Genomic DNA, 20702 nt, shown 5'->3' on the forward strand with positions numbered 1-20702 from the left:
CAGTCTGGGTAACTTGTGCTTGGTACCCAGTTCCTGAGCCAGTCTGCATTCAGAATGGGGTTAGCTTAATTCAGGGAAAGATTTATGTGTCAGGAATGATGAAAGTATTCCTTTTCTGGGATAGAAAACTTCTATTTTGAGTATCTAACCCCATTTGTCAATCTAGGTCTTAGCTGTAAATTGGAACACTTTCAAACTTTTCTCTTTTTGTGTGCTCAGGCTATGAGGTGTCTATGTTTTTCTGGGACTTGTTAAAGGAGCCTTAAAATTGATTGACTGGGTTGCTGTAAGTCTATTCTTTTCCTGTAGAGCTTTAGGATACAAGTATGAGAGAGGTTGCTTGGCAAAAGGGGAACATTTAGAGATATTTGCAGCAGTGAGAATTACTTCAACCTTTAATTTCCTTTTCCCCTTAGCTTTGCAGGAGTACTCAGGGGAGAATGGTGGTGTATTCTTTCTTCTGTGCAGCATAGGCTGTAATGAACCAAATCTTTCTTGTCACAAGAAGCAACTATGGAGCTGCTCCTTAATGTTTTTCACAGATCACTTAATGTGTTAGGAAATGGGTCACCCCCTGCCCACGTCAGACATTTCCATTCAGCCACACGAATCTCACACTTGAGGGAACTTGCTGCAGCAGTGAGGTTGAGTGAGGTTTACGCTGAAATAATTTGGGAGTATGGAGATACTTTTAGGAGACAAACTTCACTATTCCTGGTCTTTGGACAAGGTATTGCTTCATCCACCAGCAGGTCATGAGTCAAGGCTTTCTGGAAGATGTATAACTACTTTCTGTTCTTTATAACCACCCACTTTATAAAAGTACCCTGCAAATCTAAGAGAATATTATAAAGAATATATAGTAAAAACAGAGGCTGTTTGTGGCAGTGACTACACAACTTATAATAAGGGAAATAATGTAATTATTATACAGATATTATACAAATAAAACTATTTTTAAAATAGTTTTGGGGTTTTTTAAATACTTTTTTGAATAAGTTTTATTTATTTATTTATTTATTTATCTCTAAAGCATTATATTTAATTCATGTGAATTATTGAAACAAAATTGTTTCTAAAGGTTTAAAACTCTGGTATGATAGACTTTGTTTTTTTGTTTTTTTTTTTTTTTTTAACAATTTGTGATGTCCTAAATACATAAGAATTTTTATGCATCTGCTTGCTTTTTATTCAGCACTCCCCCGCCTTCAGTTGCTTGTTGTGCGTATTTGTGCATACAGTGAAAATGGGTACTTGAAAAGTAAATAAATAGATAATGCAGGCAAGTAAGAAACTAAATGGTCTAGGTAATTAGGTATGTCTTACAGCCTTTGTCAATTTATCTATGTTGATGATGTCCATGACTGACAGCTATTCCAGCTCTCTGGTTATACATCATTCTGCTGTGTAGTTACCGCTCATGGCTGTTCCAGGACACCTGAGCATCAGATGTTTCTGTGGTCAACGTCAAAATAAAACCACGGTGAGTCCCAGTTACAGGCAAGAGAGCATACAAACTCCTAAGTGCCCTCCCAGTGCAAATCTTTACAATCCCGTCATTTTACTAATATATCCTCCTCTAGACCAATTTCCTTCTTGAACATCACCCTTTCCTGTTGGGAATTGGCATACAGGACGTGGACATGTACTTGTGGAACAATTGTTCCATTTGAGCTTGCTTTAAGCAACCCGGGGTAGGCCTTAGAAATCTCAGGGCCTGCTGTAGCTGAGCAAACCAAGCTGCCAGAGTAACTGTGAGAAGCTCCCATGGTAATGACTCCCACATCGCCCAATTAAGGAACTCAGAAAATGTTACCAGCAGCTGGCCTCAAGGACTAGGTCTACGTGACCGCTAATCACAAAGGGGGTTGTTTTCCTGACTGCTAATCAAAAGGGGGGTTCTTTTCTTGCAGGTGGGGTTGTTTTCTTATAGTTGTTTGTCTGAGTGCTCTTGACCAATAATCTTGTGTGAAACACTGTCCGCCCCTGTAAAGTTCACTATAAAAGTTAGGCTATTCAGGCAATAAAAGGGAGCAGCATGATCTGACTCAACTGGTGTCTGTCGTGGTTTCGGCCGTGCTTCGCAACACTTTCCCACAGAGCATGTGCAGGTTGCAGTGTGCTCTTTGCTGCAAATGCATTCGCTCAGCAGTGGGTGTGTTTCCACAGTGACTATATATAAAATCTCCAAATGTAAAGTATATGTTTTCTGTTTCTGAAGACATTTTATGGGAGGACAGTCATTCTCCTTAAAAATGGTCTAGGATGGTTCAGCTCCTGATAAAGTTGACCATCATGCATGCCAGTGCTATGGCATAGGCAGCTGATAGATGAGCATCATCTGCACTGTCGTTTGCCCCTTGCAAATGATCTGCAGTGTGTTGTTTGCTGCTGTGAAAGGAGTTTGATCACATCTGTGCACTAATATATCAAGGGAATTTGCTCTCAGACTTGAGGTAATTTTGTAGCCTGGGAGACATATCCAGTCGGTGTCTGGATATATTCAAAACAAAGCAGATTTTTTTTGAAATATTTGAAAAATATTTTTTGAAATAATTCAATACTCCAATTTTCTCTGCTGCTGCAGGCTGGGTAGGAACTGGCAAAGGGCTCCTCATAGCAGCAATAATAGTGAAGGGCAGTGGGGAAGGGAAATGTGGTGGCTGCCTACCCAGAGAAGGGCAAGTCTGTGTTAATGCAGCATGTTGGTCTTGGTGGCTCTCTTATGGTTTGCATGGGCTCAGATGTGCTTGCCTGAAATGTGTATTGGGGACATTCATTGTCCTCAGATTTACTGTTCCTTGACTCTTGTTAGGAAAAAAAAACAAGTCCCATGAATAAGTTATTGCAAAACCAGGTTGACCCATTCAAGCATGCAGATGTTTTATTTAAATATTCCTCAAATGTCTATTTATTCAGCATAATGCATGTATTATGCTGCCTTCTGAAATACGATATATGACTTAAACAAAATTGTCAAAAACAACAACCTCGGTCTCTTTGTATGATACACAGAAATAATTACATTTCATGTACAGTACAGATGCATTTTACACAGTCATCAACAGTCATTCACTACCAAAACAGTATTTAAATCACCTAAAACACCAAAAGAATGTGTATTTCCCAAATTCAGAATAAATTAATGATTTTGCATGTGACATATGGAAATATAAGACAAGACTGCAAAATCATACTAACTTATTCCTTAAACTGTAATTTAAGAATGAAAGTACAGATTGGTTCAGGGGTATAACTGTTATGCAAGTGTATTGCTATAGTGTGATTTTTATTTTTATTTTTATTTTTAATTCATGCGAAAAGGAGAATAAAGAGTTTTTAAGAGACATGACTTGATGGAGTCAGTAGGCTTCCTGGGTTGTATGTAATCTGTCTCAAGCTGGGTTCACTAACTGCCTTTTTACATTATTTACCTGATGTAACTGGTCAAGAAGTTCCATATGGCATTAAGCTATTGTTGCAGATTGATAGTATCAATGCAGATTTATATCAAGAACTGTTTTAGCAAAAGGTTGAGACCAAGCCAGTTTTTTATGAGTGGCCATGGGTAGAAGGAGTATGTAAATAAAAACTCTAGGACCATTGTGTTTCTTTTTAACCCCATTAAAACTTAGGTAACTCACCAGCTTCAGAAGATCTACTGCAATTTTCTAACAGGCTAGAAGAAAGGAGAGCAATGCAATGTAATTGACTTCAGAAATACTCAGAGTTAGTGTTTTGTCAGAGGACAATCTATGCTTCTGCTATCTATTTTGATCTAAAAGAAATTTAGAAGCTCAGTTTATGGTAAGTTATTCTGATTTGCACAAAAAGTGGGAAGTTCACTGCAAATTTGCTAAGCTTCTGAATAACTAAACAAGAAAAAAAAAAAGTATTTCATTACATTATATACTCCTTTTAATTGCAATTTAAGTCTAGTATGTGACATTGTTATATTTTGGTGTATATGCTGTAGCATGATAGTCCATCATCTACTCTTCAATCTCTGTTGACATGTACAGAGAAATAATAGTATCTGTGTGCAGTAAAACGTGGTGTATCATCAGCAAGTTTCAGTTTTCAGTGGGTGTTTTCTCCTAATGTAAATTTTAAGGTCAGTAGAATGCTAACAAATACTATTCTGAAATATACACTACTCAAACTATTAAGTAACTGTTAATCATTTATTGTAATGGCCTCTAATGCACCGAGCCTTTGATTTATATGCATATTTTATTTTGCAGCCATGCAATCATTTCTGATCCAGTGTTCTCAATGTATATATGTATGTATTGATATGCATATATTCCATGTATATTTGATGTATATGATGTATGGTAGTTCATGTATATAGGAAGCATTATGATACATCTTCTAACACACTCTTATGGAGAAAAATGTCACTTTTTTATCAGAAAGGTTCCTGCTAACATCAATGCATCAATTCATTTTAAAAATTAAGCCAGAAAAACTTAACTAGCAGAGCCTTCGCAGTGCCTTCTAGGCCTGCCCGCGTAGGCAAATTCCAATTGATACCAATTGCATTTTTGTAGCTTCGGGACCCAATCCATTGTTCTGTCAGTATTCTTAGGTAATTAAATATCTTGACACAACATAAATTCTCAAATTTTAGGATGCAAGTTTACAGATCATTACAAAAATAATTTAGTCATCATTTTTACTGAACACCTTTCAGTGTCTTCTGCCTTACTCTGGACGCTGTAGAATGTCAGTGGGAAAGATTTGGAGATAAGTGTCAGTGGATCCTCAAAACACCTTTGTTGTAAATTCATTTCAAATAGTATTGAGCCTGTAACAGTACATTGGAACAAGAGGTTTGTTCTGAAAATATAGAACTAGACAAGATTTCTATGGAACAAATGACTATGCCGATTCATCAGTAGCCTTAAAATCCCAAACAGTATGGTAATATTGGAGCAGACAATGAACTGTCATAGAAACAGAGGACAGTGGACAAAACAGTGATTGAGTAGCACATTTGTGATGCACAGTTTGGCTGTAAGATTATTTAAATGTTTGCAATCTGCAGTTTATAGTGCAGATGAAGTTGTGTAAAATACCTTAAAGAAAAATAAATCCTGATTCCTGATACAACAGGTGTACAATGACTTATTGCAGTTGTAACAGTACCTAGGAAGCAAGATAAAACCATAGTAAATATTGAACTAACTGAACACCTTTAGTTCACTAATGAGTGTTTAAATAAGAAATACTGTGTTTTTCAAAGGGAAGTTATTTGTACAACTACCATGGAACATTAACAATCAGCTTGTTGTAAGTGCACAGAAATGCCCCTTTCTACAGTAATATTTTATCATGCCTAATCTGAAAAACAACAAAAGTAAACTGAGATCACAGCTCCAAATAATTTCAGCATGCATTATGGTTGAATTTATTTCAGTCAGTACAAACATATTTCATATGAGCATTTTTTTTCTTTTTTTTTTTTCTTCATAGTTTCTCAACAAGTTTGTGGTTTATTAACAAGAGAAAAAAAAGACAAGTTATCAAAATGTTTCTCATTTTGCATTCAGCAGGAACACAGGTTTGTTTCTATTTTTTTTGTTTTGTGTTTTTTTTTTTCTTTTTTCTTTTTTTTTTTTTTTTTCTAAAAAGAGCTCTCATGATAAGAAGAAGCATCAATGGGGACATTTCATTGTGCTCATATAGTAAGTCAGGATGGTCACAGAAGCTTCCACCATGTGTCATTTTCAACAGTGTGTAGAAACTCCACTTGGTTTACACGCTACGACACTGAGACCCACAAAGTGCTGTGGTTCTCCTGAACCTCTCGATCCGTCGCTGCTGGCACACACATCAAGAGGTGTTGTCTTTGTCAGCTCTCTCATTCCTCGGGACTTGTTTCCCACTGCTCCAGCTCAGCTTGCAAGTGGTCTTTATTCTAATTTATAAATAATTCCTTGTTTTACAAAGCAGATACTCTGACAATGTTTCCTCCCGAATATTCGGGAGACTCTGGCCTATCGTCTCCTTCAGGTGTGGTGACTGGAGGTGTTGGGATGCTAATTATTGCTGTAGTGACGTAAGGCTGCTCACAGTTTAGTTTAACACACTCTTCCACTTTGGCATTTAAGCTGGATCGGCTGGAGGAAGAAACAAAAACCCATGAAGAAAGAAAGCCCATATTACTGCAAACCTCCTGTACACCCAATTCTACAGTCTCAGCTGGTCCTTTTCTGCATTACAGAGCTCAGAGGCTCAGAAGTGCAAAACAGCACTGCCATACCAGCATGTACGCAAGTAGCAGGTACGGACAAGGATAAGGCCCCCTTTCTGCCTTCCTTCCCACCCAGAAGTTTCAGTACTTCTAAGACATTCTCAGTTCATCACCTAAGTGGTTTCTGATCAGAGGAAGCATTTGATGTGCTCCCTGCAGAAAAACAAACAAACAAACAAACAAACAGCATTGTCAAAGCTTGCTTTGCAGAAAAGTGGAAACTAAGGGGTAGTCCCAGCACGCTACCGATTCCTCTATGCCATATTTATCTAAGAGCATTTTGTATGTTATATACCTCAATAGTAAGACACAGTGATATACACACTAATTGAGTTAACATGTTCATGGAGTTGCTGCAGTACCTCAGCATCATAAAAGAAAGTTAAAATTCAGACTTATTTGAGGTGAAGCTGGCAATGTGAGGTTGTGTTTTCAGCTTGTTTTCTAGCACAAAGCTGATGTGTTATATTTTTATGTACTCTGTGACTGGAGGTGTGGTGCAGAGAAGTCCTCTAGCAGGGAAAAGAAGGATCCAGGCAGAACATTTCCTGAAAATCTAAGACAGATTGGAGCTTTGTGCTGGACAAGAGGTCTCATTGCACAGCAGCTGAAAAACTCCTTTAGCTACAAGCTGCTAAATTGTTCATGGAAGTGAAATTCAAACCTAATAACTATTCAAAGTAAGCTACTCAAAATGTCACTTAACAAGACAATCTTTATAACACCTAGTGCTGAGAACACTTCTTAGTTAAATGCTAGTATATTTGAGTTCAATGGAAAACACTTCTGAGTCTCCTGAGACCTTTCCTGTGTTTTCCGAGATGGTGCTCAGATATATCCAAAAGCCAAATGGTTTATTTCTAAGAGCAGATATTTTCAGCAAATTACAGACTCTTAAACTGCACTTTCCTAACTTTTGTAATAACTTGTCAAATGGCAAAATATTTTTTCTTAACCATTTTTTTTTTTGTTTGTTTGTTTAGTAAAGTCTATCTTATGGCTAAAACACTTGGGACTCTGGGAACCTAATTTAGTTTCCCCATTCTGTGTCTTTATTTGAGGTCTTATTTGTGTTATGTTTCTGCACCAAAATAATAGCACAACAGCAGTGATAAAACTTTATTTCACTTCCCATTTGCTCATCTTTTGTGTCTGAATTGCAAATTTTTCTGTGTTGTTTCTTATGTGTTTGTCCATGGCCAGAACTATTTGGTGCTCTATGTAATTTGGAGTCCCCGGATGATATTCTGTGCAAAAAAATACACAATATTTTGTGGGGAGGACATGAGAGGGCAGAAATGCAATGAGAGGGACTATTCTATTATCTTAGAATTAAGTCTAGAGAAAATGAAGTGCAGGGGATATTTCAGTCCTACTGTTCGTTTTTGGATGACCACTTTAGTTTTATCTTTAGTCTCCCAGCCCGTTTGTGGAAGCCATGACACATCCACATCTCTAACAACTGAAGGGGTTTCAGCTCTTGGTGCACTGATGCATAAGAGGTACCTGTTAGACAGAGGCGTCCTCTCCACACATCTGATCTGGATGGTGCTGAGCTCTTGTACACTGCCTTGACGGCTGCCAGCAATGGTGGTGTTTGGGATGCGGTAAGTCTTTTTATGTCTTCGTGAGCAGCAAGTACTGGTGACACCTTGTTGAGATGACAGAGAGGGGCTGTGGCTTGGGGGTCTATTGACTGTAGAAACCTCCATGCAGCTCTCTTCATAGACTTGTTCATCCACAAACTCATGATTCTAGCCCAGAGGAAGCCAGCAAAGGGACAAAGCATGCACACAAAGTTAATTAAAGTGAATGTATTAATCATGCTTCTTTAAAGGCTTAAATTGACACAACTGAATAAATTGGTAAAGTTAGACAGCTTAGTCTTGATTATAGTGTTTAGCCCCTATTAGTCTGGGCTGAATACCAATACAAATGTGAACGCTGGAACAAAACTCTCAGGGCTCTTAACTACAAAACAAATAATTCAAATTCTTTTGTAAAATAGCTTATGATCATGCTGTAGTTTGCACTATGGATATCTGTATAATCTATGGAGTGCCACAAAATCAGGGATTATGTTTATTAATAAAAATAAAAGTGGTGCTTATGTAAATGCCCTAAATGTCATTTGGAAATAAGTAAGATTTACTGTATGAAACCATAATAAAATAAAATTAATATTTTCCAGCTGTGATTTCCACACTTTCTTTGTGAGCTGAAGGGTGAAAAATAGTGGTGCTGATTATAGTAGATGGCAACAACAAAACAAAGAGGAATTTTTACAATAATTTAGAAGTGGCAGCCCAAACTAAATAGAGATTAAAACATGCTCACATGCAGTTTGAAAGATTTTTCTAAAATCTTTCCAGTTACCACTGGAATCAGTCTACATATCCTGTGGATGGTTTAGGGGACATGTTTTAAGTAGTTTTACACTCTTCTCAGTCTCATTCACTTCAAGATTGTTAGCCTGCTGCATTTTTATGCGTTGGAATGAAACAAACAAACAAATCCTGAAGAACAATACTCTAATTGGAAAGGTGTTTTCCAGGAGAATTTTAGCATAGTGCAAATATAAAATATGTGAGCAAAATAAATAGAATAATAATTGTAGCCATATGTTTGCTAGAAATTGAAATACCTTCATAAGCATTATTATTATTTCTATTTCTTCTCTTCTCCTTCACTCAAACATAAATTTGTGTGGAATTGACTGGTGCTGAAGCATACCAATTTCAAGTGATATGGAAAGAATTTGCCTGACAATCAACTTCTATTAGGCATGTGTCAACTACAAAAAATATTTTGAATGCTATCACACAGTGGACAGAAAATTCAGAGAGAAAAGTGACCTAATCATTATCCTTAGATTATGTTCAGTGGGCTATATTCTGTTTGCCAAGATCTCTGCTAGTTTTCTGATTGAAAGTAATTTTGTTCTTCCTAAAACTTTTATGTAGTAACCGACAAGAATTCAATTAGTAGGGTCCATTAAGGAGAGCCATTGAGTGAACTTCTAATATAGACTGGAATAATTTTGAAACGATATAATGGCCCAAGTTAATCTATTTTATTATACTTATTAATTAACTGTTTTTACATCAGCTAAAAGTAGCCTGTAAAATATAACTTCCAATACAATTATTTTAATTATTAATGTAAGTTTTAGAATTCAATAACATTGCTCACACTGAATTTCTTAGAGTAGAAAAGATTTCATCTTATTAGCTTTAAAATGTTGGAAAAGAATATTTCTTTGCTTAATTTCTTTTGATTGAGGTTTACACCAAATTATATTTCATTTAAAAGATGAGGGGAGGCTAAGAAGGCATCTTAGGCACTCTTGCCGTTTTACCATGAGCCAGCCACTTGCTATATTCCACAGACCAGAGGCCCAAAATTTCAGCTTCCCACTTAAAATTTTGGAGTGTATGATCTGACCAGACAGTTGCAGAATACAACTTGGAGCCCATGAGTACATTTTTGTGTCCATGTGTCATATGAGCATCAGTGCCAGAAACAGGGCCCAACAAACAAGGCAAAGTAAAGTAGATTGTAGTCAACTTTAGGAAACAAGATAATACTTACATTATATATTCTTAAAAATAAAGACTTCTGTTTAAAATAAAAATAAAGGCTTACATATTCCACCACTATAATTAGAGGAAATTTGAAAATTGTGGTGTTGAATCCAGCTCCCACCAAATGAATATATTTTTTTCCATGATTTCTGTGATAGTTTGACATGACCTGTGGCTACTACTAGGTTTTTAAAACATGTTTGTAATGTTCAACTATGGAACATTTTTAAGGCAGATTACTGTTATCAGGTCCTAGTACAAAATGTCTCAGAAATGTTCCAAAAGGACCCAGTCTGAACCCTGGAAAAGTAGCTACTTTATATCCTGTGAGACATTCTGTCCTACAACCCATTGCATAAAAATAAATATTCTGAAAGTAAGAATGGAAAAAACATAAGCAACCATGAGATGACATTACTAGCTAGTGATGTAACAACTGTGACAATTTATTTACAAGGAAATGCTGTCAAAAGAGAACATTGATATATATATATATACATCATATTTTAATTTAGCAATGTCTGTAGGTAGAAAACTTTTAAATCTTTTAGAAAGAGTAGTACTAAGACTTTCACATGGATCTCCATCAAATATAGTGGAAGCATTACTGTGTCTTTTAATGAAAAACTAGATCACAAAGTTAAGATGAAATAGCATGAAGTTTCCCTATGTAATCCAGAACTTCAAAAGAAACTGCAAAATAGATTTCACAGAATCACAGCAGGTCATCTGGACCACTGCCCCTAGTGCGGTGCTCAATCAGGGCAGCCTCGAGCCTGTTGTTCAAGACCATGTCCATGTGGCTTTTAAGAATCTCCAGGGAGGGAGACTCCACAACCTCTCAGGGCAACCTGTGCTAGTGCCCAGTCACCAGCACTGTATTTAAAATAAATAAATAAAATATTTTCTGATGTTTAGACAGAGCCTCTTGTGTTTCAGTTTGTGCTCATTGCCTCATTTTATGCCATTTTTTTCTACCTTGTGCTTTTTAACAGTTATCGGAAAACGTCTTAAAACGTTAGATTTCAAGGAGGGTTAGGGAGAGGGAGTGGTATTGATGGAATGGGAATGAATGGGAAGCAATGGGAAGAGAAGTCATGCCATAACTGCAACCTTTGATTTGGCTTTGAGAATAAGATACTTCATTTGTGCAAAAAATAAATAAAAAACACAAGGAGACTGCAGAACATGTCATGGAATCCGTATCTGAGCTAGCTGTCCAGACACCAGTATTGTACATCTTCATTTTTGGTGAACTGTATCCTATTAGCAAACATATTTTTTTTTTTCTTCTATTAGTGACTTATTCATGAAAATGGATTTAAAAAAATCATAAAAATACTTAACCTAGATATTCAGGAGTCACTAACTTGATCAAGTGTTTATAGTGTTTGTCAAGAAATGCCATAGTACAAGGCATATGGATGGCCTCTATCATATATTTTTTCCATGCAACCAGAACTTATAAAACTAGATGTAAATGCATAAATGGTGGTCTAATGGATGTTGACCGATGTACCTACAATATAAAGTAATTTTTTACATAGCAATATAACACCTGCAACAATATAAAAATACAAAGAGATAATTTTAGCATGCCTTAATGTGAAATTCCCATATCTACAAAGATTAAACTAAACATAATTAATATTTATGTTCTGAGTTTCCTTAGAAAGTGATAAAAGAGGAAGCAATATGAAGTTAGGGATGATTAGGTTTATTGCTGTGACCTTAACTGTCCAAATACATACTATTAGTAAACATGGCATTTAGATATTACTGAATCATAACTCTGCTGTAGTTTATTATCCTTTATGACTGTATAATTATCCAGATATTGATCAGGGAAAAATATAGAGAGCACATGATAAGTAGTTCTTCTGATTAATAGGGAATTTCAAATCTAGATGAGTGTATTTGGGCTGTTATGAATTGAGTCACTGATTTCTACAGGGACCTCAGTGTCTAAAATGAAGCCAACGACTCTGAAGCTTTGCACCTACATCTGGATTAAACATTCGAATCTTCAAAATGAGATGCTTGGGGATCCTCCCGTGCAGTCGCTTCGGCAAGAACTGTACTCATGGTAGAGGAAACACTCAGCAGCTCTCTACACCAAAGGTTTGACTCCACAGTTTTAAATATGTAAGGACTATAAATGATGTCTCCTGAACTGACTGCAGAAAAGTGCAGATGTTAGCATTATGGAGTGTATGAAAACCACTCTGAAGGCCACGTTTGCCCCTAGACTAGACTCATGTCATGGTATCTTTCACTTTACATGAGGCTGTCATCCAGGCTCTCTCTCTCTCACTTACATTCAGAGGGTATAATGTTTTAAAATATGATAAAACGGCTTCTCTTCACAGCTAATCACTTTCACATAAAGGCTTATTAATTAGAAGAAATACTGAAAACATTCAGAACTACACTGATGTTGGAATTTACAGGAAAACACACTTTTTTTTTCTTACCGTAGTTTTTTCCAGGCAGTGAAGCAGGTGGTGGTGCTGTGTTTCAAAGGAAGAGCCAGATTTGCTAACAAAGGCCTGTTCTTCTTCACTGGAGGACTGTTAATACAAAAAAATCTGTATTATTCTCATTTATGAACAAGAGGGCTCCTATCCAAATATTTGATCAGAACTAATCTGGATTATATACTGCAGCATAACGTCTCATCTACATGGGATAACACAAATGATCTTGGATGCAATTACTCTTTTGCTTTTGATTTAAATATATATATATATATATATATATATATATATATATATATATATTCATATCCCTTCTTTGCATTTTCTTTTAAATATTTCCATCTTAAGTCTTTGATGTGTATACAGGTGGACTAGTACAATTTCCAACTACAATCAACACATGATCTTTGAATGTTGAATTAATATTAAAATTGTCATAAATTCCAGTGACAGTAATAATTTCTTCTTATTATTATTTTTTTCCTGGGAATGTGCCTTATTGGAAGGAAATTGAACATAGTAGTCCTCCTGGGATCATTTCACATCACTAAGGAATTTGTGGTATTACAGCTTACACAAAAATTCATGTCAGTGATCCCAATCTGCTGACTTCAGAAAGCATACAGCAGATGTTACTGACACAGAATGAAGAATTAAGTAGAAAGCATCCACTGTTTATTAATTGCTTTTGTAATTATTCACTAGAAAGCAGAAAACTAAATAGGGGAGGAAGTGGGATAATAGGAGAGATTACAATTCAACTTTGGGATGTTTGAAAGCTGCATGGCAATTAAGCCATTTGGTGTCTCTTTCTTTCAAAGATTTGAATTCTTCCATGCAGAAGAGGAAACAAATATTCTGCCTGCTCCTCTTTTATGCTAAATCACACAGCCACTTCCTCCTCTTCTGGCTACTTGCTAGAATAGTAGGCTTTTTAACAGTTTTTAAAGAGAAAGGGCATAGAGGAATGAAAGCCTTCCTGTATCCCCCAGGGAACTGCCAAAACACTAGAAAATGGCAGGGACTAAGAAACACTGTGTCTTCAGTCTTTCTCAGCTGGTTACAGCTCCGAGCAGCCCAGAGACCACCTCCAGCTGCTTGCAGCCACGCAGCCGCTGCACGTCCTGGTCCCAGCTGTTGCCTGGGCTCCAGGCTGTAAGTCCCTGCTGCATTAGGATGTAATCACTGAGATTTTCCCCAGGAAAAAAAAAAATAAAAATTAGGTGCTTCCAGGGAATGTTTTTCACTCTGCAACACCCCTTTGTGCCAACAGTACGCTACAGCTACTTTTTATGAGAGAACATCACCCATGTTCTAGCTGTCTAAAGCCAAATGAGATAAATCCAACATACTTCCTAAAAGGCAAATGCCCTGTGCTTTCTTAATGTGGTCTTCTGCAGGATTTAGCTCTAGAACTGTGGCTTACATTGAATCCAGCATTTCTATCTAGCCATTTTAATATTATCATTATTATTATTATTATATTACCCTATCATCAGCTCTCATAAGCTACCTTTAACATAATAATTGTCCAGCTTATCCTTCCTTAATCTACCTCTAAAAATAACATTGCCTAAAGACCCAAGTTGACTTGCCCTGGTGATAAATAGAATAAACTGCTGCTGGGCTATTATTAAGCTGTTACTCTGGAGGTGGAGAATACAAAAACATTACCTGCTGCAGCTGGTTACTCAGTAAGCCATTTCGTTTGCTCTGCATGTAGGCATTAGCACTCCCACTCTTTGCAGCACGAATTCGAGCAAGTCTTGCTTTCTGTGTAAATAGACAAAAAGGAAGAGTGTCAGTTGTACTTGTATCCATTATTCTGTTTATCTAAAACTGCTAATTGGAACCAGCTGCTTATGAATACCAATGTCATAATCACTGAAAGGCTGCATTGCATTCGTACTCCAGGTGGTGCAAATCAAAAATGTCTTCCCATAAAGCCAAAAATTTTTATTTGTTTGCATGCATCAGCTAACAAGAACAAAGATTTTGGAGAGAAGATTAGACATAACAGCATGTAAGAGACTCCTGCTTTTTTCCTGGCTGTGACTTTGCCACTTCTTATGCCTTGTGGGTCAGAAGTATGACTTCCATCTCAGCTGCTTCCTGCAGTGAATATCTCTTTATAGGGGAAGAAATAATTCAGAAAAAAATATTATTACAACTACCATGAGCTAGTTTCTCAGAGACTTCTGATTTTTGGAAGTAACGGAATGCGGTGATTGCTTTTACACTGTCTCCCATCTAAGTTTCTGAATGTCTTCCAGGCCTTTTAAAACCTTTTTATCTCTTCATGTAGCTCATTCTATAATTAGCCTTAAAAGTCATCATTGTTGATCATAATCTACATGATCATAATCGTCATGATCATAATTTGACTTTTTGGAGTGTCCAATTGCTGAGAGAGAGGAGATGTGGTCAGGTGAACCTCCTTGCTTATGTAGGTGACATTCATCCCAGAGAAGGTGGTGGTGAGTGAAGGATGCTTTGAATCCACTGACTTGCAGAACAGTCAGCAGCCAACGTTAGAGGAAAGTATGAAGAAAAGAGTCCCTTAATCCATATTATGGAAAATGGAAGCACTTATTATTGGAATGGTCTCTTGGTTCTTTAATTTTTGTGGCTGGTTCCTTATATGTATCAAAGCTTTCTGATTCTGAAAGCCAAATGCAGAGCAGCACCTCGAGTTGAATGGCTGCTGAAGCACAGAGGGAGACAAGTGAACAACTTGAAAAACTGAGTTTAATACATTAATCAGGATTTCCATTCCTGACAATTGCTCAGTTATTTTGAGAAGATAGAGTGTATCTCTCTCCTCCCAGTTTCTTTGGCATTAAATGTCAACATGAAATGATTGAGAATCCCTGAGTGCTTAACGTAGAGGGAAGCAGCCTGGTCACTGCAGGCACCAGATCTTCTCTCTGGCATGATTAATAATTGACTAACTATGAGGAATGACTCAACACCATGCTTCTTTGCACTTGCATTCTCAAACTCACAGATCTTCTCAAGAGTGAGCCAAGAAAACCATGACAGCTAACAGCAAACATTCTAGAATCTGGCTGATATATTTTGCATTTGTTATCTTTTAATTGTTCAGAAAGAAAATAAGATAATGCTGTGCATGTGTGCATCACTGAGACAAAAAGACCACAATGCCTCATTTTGTGATCTGTCAGCTGTTTTAGAATAACACATTGCTTTGTCATCTTCCTCTGTGTACACAGCCCTCCCAGTTGTGCAGTAAATGGACCTCAACGTAAAGAACAAAGTTAAGGAACAAAGTGCCCTGATCCCACAGTACTTCTGCACAGGCCAATGGTGTGGTTAAGGCCAAGTCTTCAGGGCTGGTAATTAAAAATGCTCTTGGATAGGCAGACGATTCATTTTTTTTTCAAGGTGGAACACTTGAGAAGCAACACCAGCATGATTGGCTGAAGCCTGAGAAGAGCTTTGCCTGTACTGCAGAATACAGACTTGTCAAAACATGTTTATGGGTTACATTCGTGAGTAGGTGAAAGGTCTCTCTTACCACTACTCTTTATCACTAGGAACTCAAGGTACTTTAGAGATGCTGTTGCAGGATGCAGCTTGAAGTTTCATAAATAAGCGATTTTGGTCACAAAAATTTTTCAGGATTTACAAGGAAATTCATTAAATTTAATGAACAAACATACTGACATTAATCATGCTTTTTCTTTTAGCTTGTATATTCATTTCCCCTTACAGTGACTGAGGTAATAATTATGGTGCAGCACCGTTTAATAAAGAAATGTAAAAAATATAACAGTTCATCAGACTATTTTAATGTATTGATGTGCTGCACCACATATAATATGAAGGTTGTATTTTCCATGTGACAATTTTAAATTGCTTTGTAAATATGAATTTATAGTATCTTAGAAAGCATTTGTGAGATGGAAACTCATAGCTTACATCTTCCTAGCTGAGACTCATAAAGATGGCCAGAATTTACACCATTTACTGAAGTGAAGACAATAAAACTATTGCCAAGAAATGAACCAGATATTGTGGCTTGCCTGCTTATATTTCAGCTTATAGAAAATACTCTTGAAACTGGGAGTGCTTACAAACCAGTCACAAAAATGATAAAATTTCTTTTCAGTGCTTCTGTCTGTTTAATCAGAGCCTGAAGCATTAGCAGTCCAGTGACTTCCCACATTTCTTACCAAGGAATTGTTCAAAGCTCATATCAGCCACAGGATTTTAAGGGCTGTGTATTAGGGATTGAATTCCCGTGAAGGACATCAGGATGATGTGATGACATCAAAAAAAAAAAATGTGGTTATGGAAGAACTGTATTTTCTTTTAGTCTGAACTGCACTTTCTGTCATTTATAACAGAAAAAGAGTGCTAACTGTCCCTTTCAACCACTGCAGTATCCTTCCTAACTCTTCTTTCGTGGAATATCTGGCAAACAAAGAGATTAAATTCTCCTGCAATAGGTTAACTGCTTTGCTATGAGATTTTTCCATGTTAGCCATTCAGTGTGAAACCTTGACTATGGTAATTTTTACATTGTATGGGACAAAAACAGCAACCTAAAACACTGTTATTTTACTTATTGGGATGAAATTCCAGCTATTAGGATGAAATTCCATCATAGTCATTCTATCTGATGCTTTCTAAAGAAACGGATGATCAGTTTCAATCCTTATAGCATCCCTTGTATTGTACCGACCACTGTTGAATGTTTCACTTTCTTTTCTACCTTCAAATTTTGTAATTTAAAGATGGATCCTTGTCTATGCCTGCATTTATAGAAACCTTATGAAAATAAACTGCTTTTCTTCAACAACTACCTGTTCTGTCAGTTTTAGAAGATAAACACTTATTTTCTCAAGGTTTTAAATAATGCTAAGTGTAGCACTATGGGATATTTACAACATCCAGTATTCAGCACTCAAGATAACCTCAGCTGTCTAATTGTAGTTAGAGAGATTTTATCAGAAATACTTTAGGGCAAAGATTATTGTGGTACTGGGAATAATTTTTAACAAGAATCTCATTTGTTATTCAAGGAGCCAGGTAACCTACCCTTCTAATTTAGTACCTCCTGTAGTCTGCTACTCTCCAGACAGCTTAACTGTTTGTTTATCAAAACTGAAAAAGTACTGATTACTCACTTTATTGTCTTTATATTTGTTATTTTTATCATGATCTCGTACAATTACAACATTAAAATTAAAATTCCTTCACAGTCATTATGACTCCTATAACAGTGTAGCAGTGGCCAAAATGATCTGAATATTAGTCTCATTGTGTTTGTCTTTTTTTTTTTTTTTTTTTTTCCCTTGCCTTTTTGGTCTTTCATAAATCCATCCTATGTGTTTGTTTTCAAGTGAAAAATCAGGCCCACATTTCATGCTCTGATTTTCTAATTTTCAGTAATTGCAAATAATTGACTTTAGACTAGCTGAAAATAAGTTATAGAACATCAGCATGCAGTGGAGAATAAAATGCTGTTTACTTTGGAAGCTAATGGATATGCAATTAAAAAAGGTTCATATATTTGTTGAGTTGTGCTTTGCTTTCACAATCTATTCAAACTCAGTAAACACAAGTTTTATGTGCTTTTGTGTTAAATTTAAAACTCTTGGATAAGTTGTTCCATTAGTTATATCTCTACAATACCACTGAGATTAATATCCTATTTAAGCTTAAAGAATTTATATTGCCTAGCATGGTTCCTTATTGCAAAAGCTCAGCTCTAGATTGCTAGGTACTATTGCTGTAATTCATTCTTGAGCTATTTATATTTATATAGTAACTAATCAGTCATAACTTGACAGATAAATACATGATGTACAATCAGTAAATAATGAAATATGAGCCCAGCAAATTTTTGTGTTATATTTTATGAAGGTAGAAGACCATAATCGTATGAAAGAATCAAGTTGAATAGCATGTATTAAATCAGATTTTGGAGATAATAGTCATTTTTCCTTTATTTTTTTTCCTTTTGTTTTTCCTTTTGTTTCCACATGGACCAGTCACAACGTATCTGTCATTAAATTTGCCTCCTGAAAGCAATGATGAAAAATGAAAATAACTTAATATCCTCAACTTGTCTCTAGGTGAGAAAATCTTCACAAGCAGCCTTCTTCAAAACTATCTTCTCAGTTGTGATAAATCTGCTTGAGGAAAAAGTGTAGTAAGACTGTAGAGCATAATTAGTTCTGCCCTGAATGTCAACTCCCATGAATATCTATTTTGGATTATTTATTTACTTATTGCCAGAAAAGGTCAGACTCTTGGACATTACTATCTGGTAGAAGAAAATATTGTGATGAGCACAGATAGTTTTTTGTTTGTCTGTTTTTTGTTTTTTAATATTTTACTTTTAATCTATTTTGTTTGTTTGTTTATATTGAAGTCTGTTTTATGACAATGTATTTCTGTGGTTAGAAGTAAGATCTTCCTTCAAAATGCATTGAAACTGAAATAGTATATAAATAATGTTTTCTCTTCCATTTTCTCTTGGACATTAATGTTTTATGGACATTATTTCTCTCTCTCTCTCTCTCTCTCTCTCTCTCTCTTTTTTTTTTTTTTCCTAAAAAGAAGCAAGTGACATTTTCTAAAACTGAATAACAATGCAGAACTCATTAGATGCATATATTTGTGGTCATATGTCTCTTCCACCAGTGTAACATGAGACAACATTTTTCTGCTGAAAATTCTAAGTTCTGATACTAGATTTCAATTCTTAACTAAAGAGGAACTGTCTCTAGAGTTTCCTTACAGCCCAGATATTTTGTTATTTCTGAAGACTATCTTGATTAAACTTACGTATGAGATACTAGTAAAGGAAGTTCCACAATTCCAATATCCAATCTTTTCAATAAGATGGAAGCAAGGGTTCCTGCAAGGGTTCATGCTGTGCTCCATAGAACAGCAGTTTCTTCCAAGCTTGTGTTCTTTGGCCTTACAGAATAAGGGTGGCTTCTTAAGAAACACTTACTTTAGAAAACTGTGTAGACCTTCTATTGCCTTGAATGAAGCAGGAATTTCAAAGTTCAACATTTCAACATTTTTGCTTGAATATTCTTATGCAAATGCAGTAGAACTCTCCTGTGAAGCTATGCTTCATAGGTAAATATTTCTAAGTACGGACTATACTGTACCCAAGATGTTCCTTTAGTTGACTTTTCTTTCAGTCCATCAGAGCAACAATAAGTTCATAACTTCTCAGTCATTTTAGAATGAGAGAGGAGATTAGCTTTGCAACAGGAGATATCAATAAAACACACACAGTGCTACATTAACCAGACCTCCAAGCCATTTTCTCCAAAGCTAGAAGGGAATAAACATGGTCCGAGTAAATCTCTCATCCTTACTGTTGGCATTATTCTGGGGAGCAGAGTAAAAGATTTTGCAGAATTGTCATTCATCACTCCATATTCCTGTTTGTGACATACAATGAGCTCGCTGTTTTTCCAAGGAGAATAAGCCAGCTACTAAGCAGTTTCTATTCAGGAACAGATTATAGGAAATATCAGCCAGTCTGCCCATCTAATTTTTGCAAGTTTCCCCCCCCCTCCCTCCTCCATGCACTGGAAAGTGCAAATCAGACATAGAAAATTTTGTTTCACAATATACAGTAGGAGACTGTGTCTATCTGAAGTAAGGCTGGTTGTCTCTGCAGTCATTATGAAAGCTCAGAACAAGCATATTGATTGCTGGGATCAAGTAGATCTCTTATCCATGACTGGAACCATGCTCTGAGGCACAGTAATGAAGCACTGGTGGTGCATGCAGTTCTTTTTACCAGTGCTACATAAACATAATTGAAAAGTTCTCTACAAAAGTAATGTAGTGTAAAAGTGATGTATTCTCTACATTTTCCAGTTATGGGAGAGGGGAATATACAGCTGGAACTAGCACATGGGAGAAAACATGATGTAAAAGGATATGTGGAATTAGTAGGTGAGATCATTTAGCTTACCAAAGCAGTCTGTATTTTAAAAAAAGGTTCCCACATGTCTCTAGCAAGAAAGGTATTACATTTCTAAGATGCCCCTGTTTTTGTTATTGACATTTTCCCCACCTGATAGCATTCTTACAAGATACGGCCGTTTAAAGGGTACAGTATATTCAGCCCAGGCCTATGACTGACTTTCTTAGTAATGTACCTCAGTTTCTTACGATTCTAAGATATTCTGAGGATGGTACCATTATGTACATTTATTTCACTTTATTTCTATGCAGGCATCAGTCAGAAAGGTAGACAGACCTACCTAAACCTTTATTATCCATATGAGGCAGCTGCAGCTTGTGGAAGCCTCTATTCCTCTGCTCTACATCTGTACTCCACATCCATCACCTGCCTGCACCCTTCTGTGGGCAGGGATC

At 36.3% G+C, this 20702-nt stretch overlaps 1 protein-coding gene across 2 annotated transcripts in view; it reads right to left on the reverse strand.

Moving 5' to 3' along the window:
• Positions 1-2858: 2858 nt before the first annotated feature.
• Positions 2859-20702, reverse strand: part of KCND2 (potassium voltage-gated channel subfamily D member 2) — a 297265-nt gene continuing 279421 nt past the window's right edge. For both annotated transcript variants that reach the window (XM_072033348.1, XM_027457814.3), the window contains 4 exons: positions 13995-14093; positions 12318-12413; positions 7766-8013; positions 2859-6125 (listed from right to left, as the gene is read on the reverse strand). In XM_072033348.1, the coding sequence (XP_071889449.1) occupies positions 5948-6125; positions 7766-8013; positions 12318-12413; positions 13995-14093 (621 nt within the window). In that variant the 3' untranslated portion in view covers positions 2859-5947. The remainder of the gene's footprint in view (positions 6126-7765; positions 8014-12317; positions 12414-13994; positions 14094-20702) is intronic.

This window comes from Anas platyrhynchos, chromosome 1, assembly GCF_047663525.1.
Source record: "Anas platyrhynchos isolate ZD024472 breed Pekin duck chromosome 1, IASCAAS_PekinDuck_T2T, whole genome shotgun sequence".
NCBI classification, from domain to species: domain Eukaryota; kingdom Metazoa; phylum Chordata; class Aves; order Anseriformes; family Anatidae; genus Anas; species Anas platyrhynchos.